Below are 17373 nucleotides of genomic sequence, written 5' to 3'. Positions count from 1 at the left end.
ACTAATGACTAATGATGGCAGCAGCAGCAGGAGGCATCTGGCAGGACCACGGCAGCAGCACAACCACACACGTCACACTGTCCAGGCACCGCTGCGGTATGAGTTAACCTGAGAGACAGTGGAGCACAAAGGCTCCGGAGAAGAAGCCGAGTTAGTGACATCCAGAATGGCCGAGTTAGCAAGATGCAGTAATAGGATGAGAGTGAGAGAGAGAGAGAGAGAGAGAGAGGGAGGGAGAGAGGGAGGGAGAGAGAGGGAGCCCGGTGTATTATAGGGGGTCCTCCGGCAGACTAGGCCTAAGTCAGCCTAACTAGGGGCTGGTACAGGGCAAGCCTGAGCCAGCCCTAACTATAAGCTTTATCAAAGAGGAAAGTCTTAAGTCTAGTCTTAAATGTGGAGACGGTGTCTGCCTCCCGGACCGTAACAGGAAGATGATTCCACAGGAGAGGAGCCTGATAGCTGAAGGCTCTGGCTCCTGATCTGCTTTTGGAGATTTTAGGGACCACGAGTAACCCTGCGTTCTCAGAGTGCAGTGTTCTGGTGGGATAATATGGCACTATGAGCTCTCTAAGATATGACGGAGCTTGACCATTTAGAGCTTTATAAGTTAACAGTAGGATTTTAAATTCAATTCTGGATTTTACAGGGAGCCAGTGCAGAGAAGCTAAAACAGGAGAAATATGATCTCGTTTCTTAGTTCCTGTTAGTACACGAGCTGCTGCATTCTGAATTAGCTGGAGAGTTTTTAAGGACTTACTAGAGCTACCTGATAATAGAGAGTTACAGTAATCCAGCCTTGAGGTAACAAAAGCGTGGACCAATTTTTCTGCATCTTTTCGGGTCAGGATAGGCCTAATTTTCGCAATATTACGCAGATGAAAAAATGCAGTCCGTGAGGTTTGCTTTAAATGAGAATTAAAAGACAAATCTTGATCAAATATTACTCCGAGGTTTCTTACGGTAGTGCTAGAGGCCAGAGCAATGCCATCTGGAGAAACTATGTCATCAGATAAAGAGTCTCTGAGTTGTTTGGGGCCAAGAACAATAACTTCAGTTTTGTCTGAATTTAACATCAGGAAATTGGTGCTCATCCAATTTTTTATGTCTTTAAGGCAGTTATGGAGTTTAGTTAATTGATTACTTTCTTCTGGCTTCATCGATAAATACAACTGTGTATCATCCGTATAACAACGGAAATTTATAGAGTGATTTCTAATGATGTTACCTAAAGGAAGCATATATAGAGTAAATAGGATTGGTCCGAGCACAGAACCTTGCGGAACTCCAAAACAAACTTTGGTACGTAAGGATGATTCATTACGAACGTCAACAAATTGAAAACGATCAGATAAATAAGATTTAAACCAGCTTAGCGCTGAACCTTTTAGGCCAATTAAGTGATCCAGTCTCTGCAGTAGAATTTGATGGTCAATTGTGTCAAACGCCGCACTAAGATCTAATAAAACAAGAACAGAGACGAGTCCTTTGTCTGAAGCAATCAGAAGGTCATTTGTAATTTTAACTAGAGCTGTCTCAGTGCTATGATGCACTCTAAATCCTGACTGAAATTCCTCAAATAAATTATTATCCTGGAGAAAATCACACAGCTGGTCTGCGACTACTTTCTCAAGGATCTTTGACATAAAGGGAAGATTAGATATTGGTCTATAGTTGGCTAACACCTCTGGATCCAGGGTGGGCTTTTTTAGGAGAGGTTTAATTACAGCTACCTTAAAAGACTGTGGTACATAGCCTGTTAATAGGGATATATTGATCATATCTAATATATGAGTGTTAACTAAAGGAAAGACCTCCTTAAGTAGCCTAGTTGGGATGGGGTCTAAGAGACACGTTGATGAATTAGATGAAGAAATCACTGCGGTCAATTCTTGAAGAGAAATTGGGGAGAAGCAATCTAAATATATATTAGATTCTACAGCTGTGTTTGAGGTTAGATAGGTAGGCCTACCATCTGAGGGCAGGAGGTCATGAATTTTGCCTCTAATAGTTAGAATTTTGTCATTAAAAAAGCTCATAAAATCATTACTGCTAAGGGCTAAAGGAATACAAGGCTCAATAGAGCTTTGACTCTCAGTCAGCCTGGCTACAGTGCTGAAAAGAAACCTGGGGTTGTTCTTGTTTTCTTCTATTAATGCTGAGTAATAGTTTGCTCTGGCATTGCGGAGGCCCCTCTTATAAGTTTTGAGACTGTCTGTCCAGATTAAACGAGATTCTTCCAGTTTGGTTAATCGCCAATTCCTTTCAAATTTTCGCGATATTTGTTTTAACCTACGGGTTTGAGAGTTATACCAAGGAGCAAACTTTCTTTGCTTTGTTAACTTCTTTTTAAGAGGAGCTACAGAGTCGAGCGTTGTTCGCAGCGAGCCTACGGCGCTATCAACAAAATGATCAATTTGGGAGAGGTTAAAGTCGGCACGGGAAACCTCTGTTACTGAAGGTATTGGTATTGAATTTAACGACGAAGTAATCTTTTCCTTAAATTTTGTGACAGCACTATCTGATAAACATCTAGTATAGTAACTGTTGCTGAGTGGCGTGTAATCGAGTAAAAAGAAATCAAAAGTAATTAGGATCCCATTTCATATTAGACACACAAATTTCCTGGACAATTCTGCAATAGGTAGTTTAAACTGACTCGAGCAGCGCGTAGAAGGGATGCGGTGTGAATGCTCAAACCTTATAACATGCTCTCCGAAATGAAAACACGAGTAAACAGTGACCATTCGCAAGCGCTATGCGAACACATTGCTTGCAGTGTAAATGAGGCCTGAGTCTGTGTAGCGTGTGAGGGTGGGGCAGTCTCGGAACCTATTTATTGTTTAACAACAATAAAGCCTTTTAGGGCAACAGCCAATATTTTGGGAGATCTGGAGTAGCCAGCATTATCCAGGTCAAGACTTCCTCATCCATGCACCGGTCATTATTAACAATTTGATTAGCAACTCAAGACAGGTCCAGACACCATTTTGGCTTTGCTCTATAAACAGATAAACAGATATCTGAACATGTATACAGATATTGTTTCTGTGGTGCCGGCAGGTAATTTTAACACTGCAAGTGGCACCACCATGTAATACGGTGCAAAGAGGTTATGGTCATTTTGCATATTTCTGTGAGATGGGGTTGGCTCAAAATATTAATGTTAGAATGTTGATGTTATAAAGATTTCATTTTAAGCATTGTTGTCAGGCGTGTTAGCATGCTAACATTTGCTTATTAGCATTAACGACAATCCACAGCTGAAGCTGATGGGAAGGTCATTAGTTTTGTAGGTATTTGGTCATAAACCAAAGACATTTCTTGTATTTACTCTCTATATAAATCATTAAGCCTCGTCAGAGACTCCCCAAATCCACTATCCCTTCTTATGCACAGTCATTAATCTTTAAAATGAGCCTGAAACTTTTCGTAACTCAGTTATACTCAGGAGAGCACAAATGTCCTCCTTTGTTGAAAAGTTCTGACAGACCTTAAGTTTTCATAGTGGTTCATGTTTGTTTGTTAATCTTTGATTTTTCTGATAAAATAACCCAACAATCAACACTTGGTTTGCAACAATCACATCACCACAAAACTTAATAATGCAGCCAGGAAGAAATATGTGTTTTGTTTTGGATATCACCAACATCTTATCACCAATGCACCAAATTCCATCCATATCACTTCAGATGTTTTTCAGATCTTTAGAACAAACAGATAAATATGAGTGAGAACAGCAACTTCTTTTGAACTTTGTTGGCAGAGTTCTTCAAAGCTTTAAGATTGTTGGCTTAGAAGCCGTTTACTATTCTTTAGACCTAGTGGACTGCAGTCAGAAATACACTACCAGCAATGAGCTTGATTGACAGTTTCCAAATCTTGTCTACACCTCTTATCCTTGTTGTGATCCTGCCATCTGTAAACACTTGTGACCTGTGACCTCCTGGCTGTCAGCAGGCTCTAGGACTGCATGAAAACACCCAAATGGCTTTCAGTGCCTTAGTTTAAGACAGGGATCTCACGCAGTGCTCCGCACGAACAGCCCGATCCAGGACACAGAATTCCCTTCTCTACAAATCCCCCCTACAGGTACCAACACAGGATTGAGAGGAAAAACCCTCTTGAAGTTCAGCAAGCTCTTTTTACGGCTATGTCTGTCAAGTTGGTTTTGTCATGTACTTAAAAAATCCTTTTTCCCAATCATAATAACATGCAACAGGGATATAGGTTAAGGCCCTTATACCCAGGCCAAGCAACATTTTGTACGCATATTAGTAATAGCTGGGGGAAATGCGTACAAAAGCTTCAAATCTACTGTACTTGCAACAGATCTTTTCCTTGTAAGGTCTGATGACTTAGCTGTTTTTTGTTGGGAAGGAATGCCACTAAATGCAAGAAAATGTTGGCGAATTAATTAATAAATTACTTCTTTTAAAGGTAGAAAACCATTAAAGGGCTCCTATCAGGCCCATTTTCAGGTTCATACTTGTATTTTAGGTTCCTACTAGAGCATGTTTCCATTTTAATGTTAACATAACACTTAATTTTTTACATTCTTTTATACATTCTCTGCTAAAACACCTGTACTCTGGCTCTGTCTGACATATTTCATTTTATCACCTTTTAAACCCCCTCCTGAAAAAGAGCAGTCTGCTCTAGTTGGCCATTTTTTTATGGGTCTTCCGTATCTCGGCGTCTCCAAATGACTGTAACAGAGAATTGCAGCATTTTTCCATGACTAATCAGCAATTAAAGCTTCTAAAGTCCTCACAATCTTACATGTTCTTGCAGGAATATGACCTTAAATCAGGGAGAAATTAATAACATCAGCAACCAAGATTTTACCTTTCCCAATCTCGGAACCTATCAATTATTTTCAGATAAAGATAAAGCCTCTGGGGCTGTGGACCAATATTTCGGGCTGATCCGGTTTAGCCAAGAGATTTCCGGGGCATAGACTTCCTCTTCCATGCACTGGCAATTTCGGCTTTTATACATGTATAAAAGCAATTTTAAAAAGGCTAATATAAAGCTTCCATCAGAAGATAGCCAGTGAGTTCCAATATAGCATTTTAGTCAAAGTGTTTCACCTCTTCACACGGACTGTTTACCTGCTGCTCAAACATGATTGCAGAATCTGTATATAGAGATAGCACGTTTCTCTGATGTTAGCATATGGCTACATGTAGCAGTGTAGGCTATATAGGCTCTACAGTATTCCGAATGGTCTGAAGCCTGTGAGTTTTACTTACAAGGATTACTTTTACATATGGTTACCTCATTTTTTGGAATTTTGGCCATGTTTAATATGAATATCCAACATTGTAAAATTATGTATTCAAAATACAGGAAAAGGCATTATAGGTTCCCTTTAAGAGAGCTAGTCTAGGATGTTTATTTAAGCTTTTACCCTCAAATGATCCTCATATTAAAAAAGATTCTTTCAATCAGAACATGTAACAAAAAGGTAACAAAGTGATTCTCTCAGGTTTTTTGAGATATTCTTTCAGCTATGTCTCCCCTTGCAACTACGTAATCATTCTGGCTGCTCTTACAATCACCTTTGCCATGTTCCCCCACTAATACTGTCTGGAGCTGTACGTTGGTGTGACATCACAGATTAGACGAGTTGGCCATGTGTGCGCCTTCAGTCCTGGCTGTAAGAGAGCTGAAAGAGCCAACTGGAGACACGAGGGCATAGGAAGAAATGCAGATTTTTAGAGGGTATTGATGAATGACATCAAGTTTGCCTACTTGAACAGTAATATTTGCTAGCTTAAACTCTCTCAGCTGCTTCATCCTCAAATAGTCATAGACCATGTGGATAATTAAAATTTATGAAGGGCAAAATTAATAATGACATCTAAACTGTGTTCTTCAGTACTTTCTGTTAGTAATTACAGAGATGTTTACTGCTGCTCAGCCCTACCCCAAGAGCACCAATCTACCCAAGGATTAAGTTTCTTTCACTCACTGAAATTTGCCCTTTACACCTAAAGCACTTTAAATATGAGTGCACATTCAGTCAGCACATTGAAGGCATTGCTGATCTGCTCTCCTCTGCAGCCTGACAAGTGGTAAGCTTCTCTTAGAATAGGAGATTACTGCCTCAAATCCCAGCTCTGCATGTATGTACATCTCCTTAAGTCAGCTTTACCCTTCTGTAAAACCCCTGGGTCATTAGAGACGGCACATTCTGCTGTTCCCCTCCTACCGCTTTCTTCACCAGCCTCAAATTAATAACAAATCAAACACCCCTGTAGGTTCGCATGAATAGGCTTCAGAAGGGGTGCATGTCTGATCACACCTCCAGGTGGGGGGAAAACAATGGGGAGAAACTGTCTCTTGCCTGAGGACATTGGGGTTAGTGGGAGGCAGAGAGGGGTGATGGATAATCATGGGAGGTCTAATTGATGTTGTCACATTTTGTGACAAGCTCTGGTGAGAGATAATTAGCAGCGGATGACCTCATGACATGGCTGACATCACTGCCAAGCTTTGTGCCTGTTATCATTCCCATCAAAGTCAGTTGGCAACAAAATATGCCACAGTAAGAACTTCAAAAGGCGATAATCTTGTGTGCGAACACAACTGTCTCATCTGCGTAAAGCATTAACGGAAGTATAAGAGAAACTGTTGGGTTCTGATGGGTTGTGTACAGCATCCTCTGGTATGTTGTACTGTGGTACCAAAAAGATGTAGTTCTAGTGTCAGTCAGGGTACAACATCTACTTTTGAGTTCATCAGCATGAAAAAGTAAAGCAAGGGTAGTCACATTTTTTTCCACATCCTTAACAGCTCTTAAAGCATTGAACTACATAACACCTGACACACTTTGCCTTCATATCATGACAAACTTTAGGTGGAGATTGAGAGAAAAGTCATACTTTTTTTCTGTTCTAGAAGTTTTGCACAACATGTAAGAATCAACCCTATCACCAAGCCAGAGTGTCAATATTGAATGATTCTTTAGAATTCTGGATTACTTTCAGTTGTGTGTGTACAGTATGTTTTTTTTTTTAATATCAAATGCCAATGTTTTCAAATTTCTTCATTCTAACACCTGCACATGACAACTATGAAATGTTTCAGGAAAAATGTGTTTGTGGCAGATAAGCTATGGTTAAGGTGTCAGTAATAAGATAAGACTTAATAAGAACTGCTTGCTGGCTGGTCAGATTGCTTCAGAAACCTCCTCCCTCCACACTTTTCTGGTGTTAGAATAAGGGAGGCTTTGTGCTTCATGGCTACCCACCACCACAAACTCAATACCCTCACTTTCTACCTTGCTACTTAAGGAGCACGCTATGCATTGGCACTGAACATTTGCTTTGGGCATGAGATGCAAAATCATCCAATATAGACACACTTCCTAGGGATACTGGACTTGTAGAAACTGACACTTTGCAGTACACAATAACTACTGAAGCAGTAATGTCTGGTCAAAACATTCACACTTGTTCACAACTCAGCCCTGAATGTCCAAAAAAGAGATGTCACACTCTCATTCAGTGTTTTTAATCAATAAATATGGAAAATCAGTGCTTTGAAATGACTGAAACCAGTGCTCTAGTCTGTTTCACAACCAGCTGCAGAAAATATGTCTATCTACTTTCAGTTCACAAAGTTCTGTGTCATAATAACCAAAGGCCTAGAGCCTTATAGAACTTAATTAAAATTGCATAAGGCCTTTATATAGACTGTACAGAATCTGTATGTTATGGCACAGACTTTCATAGTCCAACTGAGAGATGCAACTGTCCGGCCAATGACAGAAGCTGTTGTGGGTGGGTGTAATGGAATAGAATAATGTGGGTTAGGAAGGTGAAGTAAGGCACTTAAAGGAAAATTAACTTTCAGATGTTAAGTGTGTTGTTCACTCCATTAAGGGCTTCTTTGTCATTCTCCCATCACTTTCAAAATCCATCAGTAGGTTCTCTCAAATATTTAATGTCATCAGTTCTGTCATTCATCCATTTTCTGTTAGCATTACCCCTCAATTGCTTATGCGCTGCTACTAGCCACCGGTTATTTAACTTTTAGTGGATCAACAGAATGTTTGGCAGCAATACTAGCTCACAGTCACTTGCCAGCAAACATTTGGACAAAAGTTCTATAGTGTTAATTTTTAGTTAAAAGACTGACGAGGGCGGCTATCATGAGTAGTAGTGTGTCATTGTTGAGATAACAATGGTGATGGTAATGTTTTGTTGTTTTTCATTGAGATAACGTATTATTTTTGATACAAATTCAAAGAAAAGGCCTTATTAAAATTACCTGGATATATTGATCACCACAGCCTCAGTATGTGAGTCAGTTCCCTCTGGTAAGTAGTGATGCAGTGTATATATCCAGGGCTTTTATTTTGAAAGGAAAAGAATTGGAAGCAGTGTAGCTGTAATGCGCTGCTCCGGACAAGGAAATAAAAGGTTTGCTGTCTTGGTTCAGACTATGGAGCCTCTATGTTATTATTTTATTGCTGTCATAAGTATGGGTGCAACACATAACCATATATTAAGATTAACAGCAACGTACTTTAACAAAAGTGTAATAATTCGCTCAATAATAACTGTCAAGGTTCATTGACAAAATAATTGCTTTTTGCTAGTTGCCTATTATTAGCTTAAGCAGGGTGAACGTGACATTGTATAAATTAGCCTAGCAGTTAGTAGAATTTTCCTTTAGTCATAGCTTAAGAAATTACATGTCTTATTTATATTGTTTCTTACTCACCATTGGTTTAAGTCACTGCACCTCCCAACAGAACAGCACAGTTGCACAGCTTGCATGCACTTTTTTTTAGCCTAACTTTCTTGGAACAGAGCAGTTAATTTTACTGTCATGATAAGCTAGCAGAGTGAGATGCAAGGCCAGGCAGGTACAGGATGTGCCTATCTTACCTGTATTTGCTGCGTGGTATGTGTTTATTTCAGATTCTGTCCCAGTGTGATTGATTGTTAACTACTGATGCATGTTGGCAGCTTTAGAAAGAAGCCCTTAATTTTAGATTTTGTTTGTTAGACACCAAAACTTCATTGCAGTGCATTGAAATATCTTAACATGATGACATATATTTGTCTAATGGTCTAATGGTTTCGGTGTGTTTAAGGGTGGATTTTTCCTTTAAAACCCAAAGATACATTGACAAAGATCACATGCATGCCTTGCTAATCCTCCCAAGGTAATAGTATGAATGCAAACGTGTGCAGTATTCCCTCTTCAACCCAGCAGCAGTCCCCTGACCCTTCAAGGAATTGTTTGATACCACAAACACCATATATCCATTTTAAAAAACTTTATTCCTGAAAATCCATCCATTTTTAAACAACACAGTGGAATATGTTCTTAAAAGTGATACTTATTGCTTTGACTGACACTCATACCTCATGGTAACCCAGGACATGTGTTTATATCACGCTAGCAGTCATCTCCTTCTTGGTATCCTCTTATTGGCTAAGTCCTCCTGTCTCTTCACATACCATCTAATGCATAACATACCTTTTACTCTTAAAACACACAGTCTGTGATCTGCAGCAACCTCTGAGGAATTCGATAATGACTGAGTCATATCTCTGTCAATCACATTGCCTCTGGTCTGTTTCTGTCTCACTGCACTTTTAGGGATTTGCTTAATTCGATCTTTCAGTTTCTGTTTTTTTTTTTTCTCAGCTGTTCTTTCTGATGTGTCTCTTTACATTTATGTCGTTCTGTCTTTTTTGATCTCCTGCTTTGCTCTCAGATGGTTGTACCGTTTCATCTCAGATATGAGGACGTTTTTATGGAGACCGCAGGTTGTTGGCATGAAATCAGATTTGTTTCTCAGCTTTGCAAAATGTCACATAAATTGCCCTATTTTTACAGGTTCTTTTTCACTCCTTAGGATGTGTCTGAAACTATTTCTGAGGCAAGACGTGTTCTTTTTTCTATGACTTGGTCTTGATTGGGACCTATTTTTATATATTAGCAAATAAACAATAAGGAACATTATGACTCTGGCTGCTTTGCTCTTGGCATCTGGGTTTTCAAAACTGTAAGTACTGTGACTAATATCAGATAACAAGGATGCCGCGATGATAACCATCACTGAAGTTTGACTTTGAGTTCATTCTGCATATACTGTGGGTTAGCACCACACACAATGGGAGCCATTGTAGAAGTCCCTCTAGAGCAATACTTTATGCAATGTGAGTGAAATGATGTGAGGCAGCTTGCAATTTCTGACTCTTAAGCATCACTGTTTTGGACACGTATACACACACCGAAACACACTTTTCCATCATTTTCTACATCATCAGCTGCGCGTCTTTTAACCACTGACCCCATGCCATAAAGTTCCATCTGTATGTCTGTTCTCTCTCTATGCTATGACTGGTGAAAAAAAGTGTTAAACATCTGATGGTATAAATGACTACTGATCACACCTCTGATCAACAAACACTGATTATGTTGACATGCACACTAATATTCCACTATTATTCCATATATGATAATAGTCTGTATTTGATATGAGTCATGTAAAAAGCAAATTTTGAATAGGTGGCAGTTGGGGTTTTTACAACAGTTTGGGACATATGGCTCTTGTCTGCTTACGGTCAGTTCTGCGCATATCCATGATGTAATATACACAAACCAACTAACATGCACAGCTGCATGTAAACAGAAGTATTAGTGGAACATTAATTTTCATTAGCAGTGTAAACAGCTTAGTAGTAAAAATGTCTTTTTTGAATAAGGGCAAAAAACAGAATATTTTGTGCATGTAAACGTAGTCACTCTTTCTCCCTGGCTGAACTCCTTGGAAGTCCCTAAACACACAACTTGGGGACACCACCAGTCAATAGTTGGGTTTCCATCCAAATGCTGCACAAATTTTGAACTGAATTTTCAGAAAATCAGCAAAAGAAAATGAAAATTCATGCACTTTTCCATCAACTACTGTACTATATTGACAGTTCGTTCATTTAAATAAGCAGTAGGTGGCGCTAATTCTCCAGTCAGCAAGATGACATAATTAAAAGACTTGACGTAAAATGTAGAAGCCATCAAACTAAAAACAATAGCAAAGCTTTTCCTCAGAAGTGGCAATTTGAGAGATTTAACTACACACACTTGCAGCATAAACCCAACTCCATTTTATAACAGGACAGTAACAGAGTGAGGGACTTCTGTAATGGCTGCTGCTTTACAATAACTAATAACTGACCTTGTTAGGAATTTGCCAGCTTTTACCCCATGTACTCCATCTTGGAGTTGGTAACAAGTAGAGGTGAGACCAAGTCATTGATTTGCAAGTCACAAGTCAGTCTCAGCTCTTTGCAATCAAGTGCCCAGTCAGGTCCAAAGTCAACACAGACAAGTCTCACATAAAGTCCAAAGTTAAGACAAGTCCCAGGTCAGGTACTAAGTCCTAACCTTTGAGTTTTGAGTCCTAAACAAGCCATAATGTGCTCTTCACCAAATGTGGCATTTAACAAAGAGTAACACATTTACAAAAATCACGACTGCTTTTTAAAATTTGTACCTGTTTGTTACAACACGTTTATTGGAAGTTGTTGCATCTTCATCTTAATTCTTTGTTGACCACCACATAGATTTTGTAAAAGAACAAAGTTATCTTTGGTATCCAATCGGCATTCAGTAATGTGACATAAGTTCTGTATGACAGCATCTGGTCAACTTGACTGGATGCTGTTGGATTGGGTCAAATAAATAGGATCATCTGGGGAATTACATGTCGACTTGCTGGGAATGAATAGTGTTAATGTTAGTTGATTCAGGAATTGATTCGTGGCACACTTTTGAAATAACATACTTTTGAAGTCCTTGGGATTGGGGAAAGGTATAAAATATTTTCAAGTCAAAAGGCTAAGGTCCAAGTGGAGTCATGAGTTGCCGGTGTTTAAGTCCAGGTGCAGTTGCAAGTCTTTTTTCATTTTGTTAACTCAAGTCTGAAGTCATCAAATAATGTCATGTGACTCAAGTTCACACCTCTGATCATAAGTAAAGCAGGTGGTCAAAATATAACTTTAAGGAGGATTGTATTATTTGTCTTAATATAATAAAGTATCACTGAAGTAATGTACTATTTGTCACAATTTTTCAAAATTTGTAAAGGAAATTTGTTAATGAGATGTTTCCAACTGTAAGAAATATAGCTTTTTTATTAATGGAAAGAAACAAAAACAGCTTATGATTATCAGTTGAGAGTAAAACATGGTGAACAGAGTCAAGGTGGTTTGATGACTGTCAGTCACTGCCAGCAGATTCCACAAGAGGAATTCCTATTTTTTATTTGGTCAAAACTGTCTCCCAGAGGAATGAATGGATGTAAGTGGTGTATTACAACATACATTAAGAATATGGTCAGTTGTGGGCGCAGTGTAAAATCTGAAATCAGTGTTTCGGTCATAAGATTCTTAGCGTTACCTCATTACGGGGCAACGCTAAGAATTTGGGCTGTAGGACAGAACAGGCCCCAGTCACTTTTTAGGTTTGCCCGCAGAACATATGCAGCAACCGCTGCCTGTGAGTTACCATGTCCTATCTCTCTGCTCTGCAGCCACACTGGTCAAGGCACATGTAAAGTCTTACTGTGGAGCACCTTTGCAGCCCAGCTTTGTATTATAGTCTCAAAATGAGTTGTTTCATTCCTTTTTTTATAGACATTTTCTTCCTTTTGAAGAAGACTTCTTTCAATAAATAACACAATATATTCATACATCATATATAGATAGATAAACATGTATAAACTACATGCATTTTATATAATTTAAATAATTTATATGTACAGTTCCCCCTCCCTCCCCAGCCCCTCTCAAACGAGTTCTTCTGTAACAGCAGCACTGCACCGGCTTGTGGATTTGCAGCACAACAATGTGAAATATCATTTAAGTGGACCCAAGATTTCTTCAGTAGAAGCATCATTTTATTTTATAGCAGAGTGTTGCTCTTCACCACCATGACGCATACTCCTGTGGTGGAGAGCACTGTCATCAGGAAATAAAATCCTATACAGGAAGTAGAATTCCAAACATGTAGTCCCCAGCAGGGCTGGTATTGTTTTGTTTACGTCCTATGACGTTTCCTTGACAAAGCGCAGACACAGGAAGTGTCTATACGTATCCACCTCCAGCTCACTAAATTGCGAACCTGCGTCAGTGCTCGAACATAAGTCTGGGTAGTCTTGCACTGCGAGTTCCAGTTCTTGTCATCGATGCCCCTGCAGCCACCTTTGAAAGGCCTGGGGGTCCGACAGCGTGTCTCATAAAAGTACTGTTTGATGTCCTTTGTGGCACTGGTTCTAATTTTGCCCAGAACAGTGACGGGCTCCCCCCTGGTGTCCACTGCTTGGGTTTTATCCGTCACCCACTGACTCTCGCTGTCACACACAGAATATTCCCCACGATAGCTCCTGTGTTCAGCATGACGCTTCTTTCTTGTCTTGTTTCCAGCTGCCCCGCCATCCAGTCCATCGGTCACGTAATCATCTGAGAGGTACAGTGGCGGCGGCTGCAGTGGTGGCCGATCGCTCAGCAACACCCGAGGTGAGTTGTACCGCTTATGCTGCCTTAGAAGGTCTGAGTTTAGCAGCATCACCTGCCGGTCAACCACACCGTCGCTGCTCCCGCCGCTGCGACCCCCCGTCCCCCACTGCTCTGCATCACCCTCCTCCTCTAAAGGAAAGTTTGCACTGAGGAGAGGAGGCAGCGTGTCCTGGGGCTCAGTGTCCCTGCTTTTCCCCTGTTGGCTCTGGTTCCCCCGGGTCTTCCCCCTCGTCAGGTCAGCCTGAAGCAGCTGGATGATAAGGGAGTTTAAGGGGTCGGGACTTGGCTGCTGCTGCTGCTGCTGTTGTCCCTGGCGACTGCTGTCCATGTTGGTTGCCTGGATACCATAGAGGTACACGAGGACCATCACATACAACAGGATGGACATCACTAGATTCACCTGTAAGATCTGCAGAAAGAAAGAGAAAAAAAATTAAGAGATGTGCTTTACAGGAGTTAGAACATTAGTCCCTTTCCTCCAATCGAATCTGTGAGGTGCACTCTCCCAAGTGGGCACAGGAGTGTTACAGGGTGGAGGGAGAGAGGTGAGGCAAAGATAAAGTATGAGGTAAAATTCGAAAGGTTGCATGCCGTTTTTCTGAAAACCCCAGGAAGTTGATTACTGTATTTTGGCCCACTGATTTGGCCCACTTGTCAACACGGTCAGCAGTTGCAACAGCAGCAGCAACTGTAATAAATTCAGTATAACTTACTTCCTAATGATATAATGATCTCAAAAGTCATAACTTAAGAATTTGCTTGAGAATCCTCACTTTCAAAGTTTTTATTGGCATCAAAGTAATCCACTGACAGCGATCTGTACATCTATGTTTACATTGCACTCACAAACCTCTAAGAGCTAGTTCAGCATATACATTTGTGGCTTTGTGGAAATGTTTGGCTTGAACTCAGTTACCACACTGTAAATAACAGCAGCAGTGTGTGTGTGTGTGTGTGTGTGTGTCTTGGTAGAACACACCGTTATGGGAACTAACATGCTGCAACATGTACAACATACCATGTGGCCATAAAACACCCATAATTCTGTTCAGAGTATTCCAGGAAAACGCCTGGCACAAGCATCTTAAAGGCACACACGCACTTTGTCGCATTGTCATAGCGTGTCTGTCTCTTTTTAAAAGCATTAGTTACCTATAGTGATTGTTTTTAAAATGTATTTGTAGTTTACTTTTTGGAGCAGCAGTTTTATGATGGAAAGGTTGCTGGTTGAAATCCTCGGACCAGCAGGATGATTCTGAAAGGTTACGCCCTGCTTCATATTGAACAGCGATACCAGTACCAATACCTGTATCCTTAAAATGATACAGATACCTATAGAGTACTTCATGTAATACCCATAATGTGAATGAGGTGGGAAACACTTTGATGGCATCTTGGCAGGCCGAACTGCCAACCCTGTCAGTCATACCATGCTCGACTTCACCACACCTCAGTATAGGTGTAGGAGTGTGAGCTCTGCACGAAATTTGGCCGATACCTTAAAGGTATCCGGCATCATATTCAGCCCTGTCTTTTAGCAAAAAAAAACAGAAAATGTACATTGTAATTTTTCTATTGTTAAGATATGAAACACTGAACACTCATCATTCTTAGTCTAAACAAATTCATATAGCCTACTTATAACACTTAGCTTGTCATACCTTGACAGTTTTGATGACTGCATCTGTCATCATCATCAGAAGCGTCACATGATGTTGCGGTGACGTGTCCTGTAGATGTTTTATCCAGGTTGTCGGACACGTCACCACATCACGTGACGTTTCTGATGATTACAACAGGCACAGTCATCGAAACTGTCAAGGTATGACAAAACAACACTCAAGCCTGTAATAAGAACCATATCAAGCTAACTCATCATAGAAAAATATGAAAAATACACTTTTTTCTGTAGTAGTTTTGGAAATGTTGATCGGAGATTGCATTACCCCAAGCCATGGCTCTTTTCTTACTTCCTCCAGCCAAAACCAAAAATGTTACCGAAACAAGCCCTACCTGAAGTGTCGATTCTTACTACAGTACATCTTGGCTCAGGTTATGCTCTCAGCCTCGGCGCCCTGAATGGTGACATATACTCAGTAATCTGCTCAAACCTGAATGAGTTCCAGCTTTCTCAGTTTGTTTGTCTCTTTCACAGAATTTCACTCCCAGGAGAGTTAAAAAACCCCAGTGGTGATCAGTAGGAGATCTGCAAGCATTTCTCTAATGTTTGTGTATGTCAGGTGCACAAAAGCAGATGTTTCAGCACCACATGCTTGTTTCCAATCAGCATGGGTCAGGATATACATGTGGTGTGAACCTCAGGGAAGATACATGGTCACTCCTCAGGTCTCGGAAAAGCTGTTTGTTGCTGTTGCTGTTGCTTTGTTTTTCACTAAAGCTCATTCATAAACTTCCACATATAAGCACCCCCAAGTGCAGGCACTGTCTTCTACTGTCGGCCATCAGATAGTTTGATAGAAAGACACTTGTTAATCCCACTATTAAACCTGCAATTACTGATATTTCAGCCACTTGGGGCAGCAGAAACAAACTGTACACATAGCTCTGATATATAATCACCTTAAAGGTCAGCAAGTTCCCTCACTTGCACATCAGGCAGACACAGAGCAACATTAGCAGTGTTTATGGCCACCTGATAAATATAAATCCAGTATTCTCTCTAACTTTAGCTCTGTTTTGGTCTCCACCATTTCCTGAGGGAAATATCAGGTTCTTTAGCTGCTAAATGCTTCACCAGCGAGGTACTTACTTCATGTGACTGCCATTTGGTGCTGGACAGGGCAGCATACAATAAGTTTAACGGAGCTTTTTAACTGAAAACCTCTGTCTGCTGTGGATGAAAATGATACTGATAGGAGCTGTGAGACTGAACCGATGCAGTAAAGCTGTGGACCAGAAACAAAAAGCTAAAAGATGATGTTGTGGATTTGTCACTTTGAGCAACCCCCGTTGAAAGCAAGTAGTTTGCACATTTTCCATTGTTAAGATAAAAATATCGATCACAGCTGCATGAAAAAGATACTGCCTGCTGCAATACTAAGGAACAATAAACACGTTTGGTAACTTTCAGACGTCACCCTAGTGTTTGTGGTTTGTGAGAACTATTTCGGTCATGTTGAATGAAGTGAAGCACACTTGCCTATGTGCAATATATTGACAGCTGTTGTACGTCAACCTGGTCTCACTTCCAGGGCGTCAAAAAATGCCACATGGGCAGTGGTCCCTCATGTCAGATACTGTACAGACACACAATGCACCCTTTAGTGTCTGTAATGTAAACTCCTCTGTCATTATTAGATGTTTAGAGCAATGGACACAGTATAAAGGGTAAGAAAGTCTGCTTAAGGTGGGCGGTAGGGGAGGTGAATGGTCCAACGTGCACAGGGCATTGACCCAGGAGACTAGGAGACCACTGTCCTGTGTGGAACTACAAGTCAAAGTTGAGTTTTTTTGTAATTTTGAGTCATTAGTCAGTCGTTAGTTCCGTTATGTTTTTCTAACCCTTACCAATTAGGCTAGGTTTGTTGCCTAAACCTCACCGTCAATCACCTGTGTCAAGGTACAACACATCAGGCTGCCCTCTGGTGTCACTGTATGCTGGGGGCAGCCTTTTGCATTGTATCTTGATTTCAACCCAAGCGTCAAAATATGATGAGTAGGGATGAGATCATGTTCAGATACAAGTAAAGTATTTCTCAACTTCTCTGCTGCTCTTCTTTCAACTCTTCTATCCATTTTCCAGCTGCTTTACGATCCTCAAAGATGAGTCGTTCTCATGTTGTATTGTGGCCAAAATGACTAGCTGGGT

At 40.4% G+C, this 17373-nt stretch overlaps 1 protein-coding gene across 1 annotated transcript in view; it reads right to left on the bottom strand.

Moving 5' to 3' along the window:
* Positions 1–12818: 12818 nt before the first annotated feature.
* Positions 12819–17373, bottom strand: part of ntf3 (neurotrophin 3) — a 50582-nt gene continuing 46027 nt past the window's right edge. Inside the window, exon 2 of the mRNA XM_033615064.2 lies at positions 12819–13953. Within this exon, the coding sequence (XP_033470955.2) occupies positions 13066–13953 (888 nt within the window). The 3' untranslated portion in view covers positions 12819–13065. The remainder of the gene's footprint in view (positions 13954–17373) is intronic.

The sequence above is a fragment of the Epinephelus lanceolatus genome, chromosome 23, assembly GCF_041903045.1.
Source record: "Epinephelus lanceolatus isolate andai-2023 chromosome 23, ASM4190304v1, whole genome shotgun sequence".
NCBI classification, from domain to species: domain Eukaryota; kingdom Metazoa; phylum Chordata; class Actinopteri; order Perciformes; family Serranidae; genus Epinephelus; species Epinephelus lanceolatus.
This window is presented reverse-complemented; position numbering and strand designations above follow the sequence as displayed.